The following is a 633-nucleotide window of genomic DNA, read 5'->3' on the forward strand; positions in this document are numbered from 1 at the left end:
AGGGGCTGTCGGTGGCGCGCCAGGCGGGGCTCTCAGCAGCATTTTAGGGAGGAGACGAAATACTAAGGGTTTAGTCTTTAGGGCTTAGGGTTTAGGGTTTACGCACCACCTCCGGTCCGCGTTTCTTCGTCTAGGGTTTAGGGTTTAGGGTTTAGGGTTTAGGGTTTGGGGTTTGTGTATAGGCTGGTGGCTGCTGCCTTCGAGCGATATTTATTTATTGCGGGAATTACATGGCATGGCGGCATGCGGGCGATCAGTCGGCCTTGGGGTTCCTTTGACCACTCAGAGCCCGTGAGCGAGGGTTTAGGGTTTAGGGTTTAGGGTTTAGGGTTTAGAGTTTAGGGTTTAGGGTTTAGGGTTTGGGGCTGTCCGGGGTGGGGAATTCGTCTTCTGGGTCTAGGGTTTGGCGAGATGTGGGTTTGTTTGCTTTTCTCTGCATCACATTGCTTGTCAAGGGTTTACGGCTAGGGTTTAGGGTTTAGGGTTTAGGGTTTAGGGTTTAGGGTTTAGGGTTTGCTGTGATTCTCCAGGTCGGGCAGGGTTCATTCCGCAGTCGGCCTTCCCCTGACGATGTGGCCTTTGCGAGGCTTGGCCAGTGGCTGCAGGTAAATTAGGGTTTAGGGTTTAGGGTTT

The 633-nt window shown here is 52.8% G+C and overlaps 1 protein-coding gene across 1 annotated transcript in view; it reads left to right on the forward strand.

Moving 5' to 3' along the window:
- EMH_0026590 (uncharacterized protein) overlaps window positions 1-633 on the forward strand; it is a gene marked incomplete at both ends in the record, with an annotated part of 5518 nt that overhangs the window by 2930 nt on the left and 1955 nt on the right. The window contains 3 exons of the mRNA XM_013502644.1: window positions 1-7; window positions 183-291; window positions 531-605. Coding sequence (XP_013358098.1) covers window positions 1-7; window positions 183-291; window positions 531-605 — 191 coding nt within the window. The remainder of the gene's footprint in view (window positions 8-182; window positions 292-530; window positions 606-633) is intronic.

This window comes from Eimeria mitis, genomic scaffold, assembly GCF_000499745.2.
Source record: "Eimeria mitis Houghton genomic scaffold, Emh_scaff980, whole genome shotgun sequence".
NCBI classification, from domain to species: Eukaryota; Apicomplexa; class Conoidasida; order Eucoccidiorida; family Eimeriidae; genus Eimeria; species Eimeria mitis.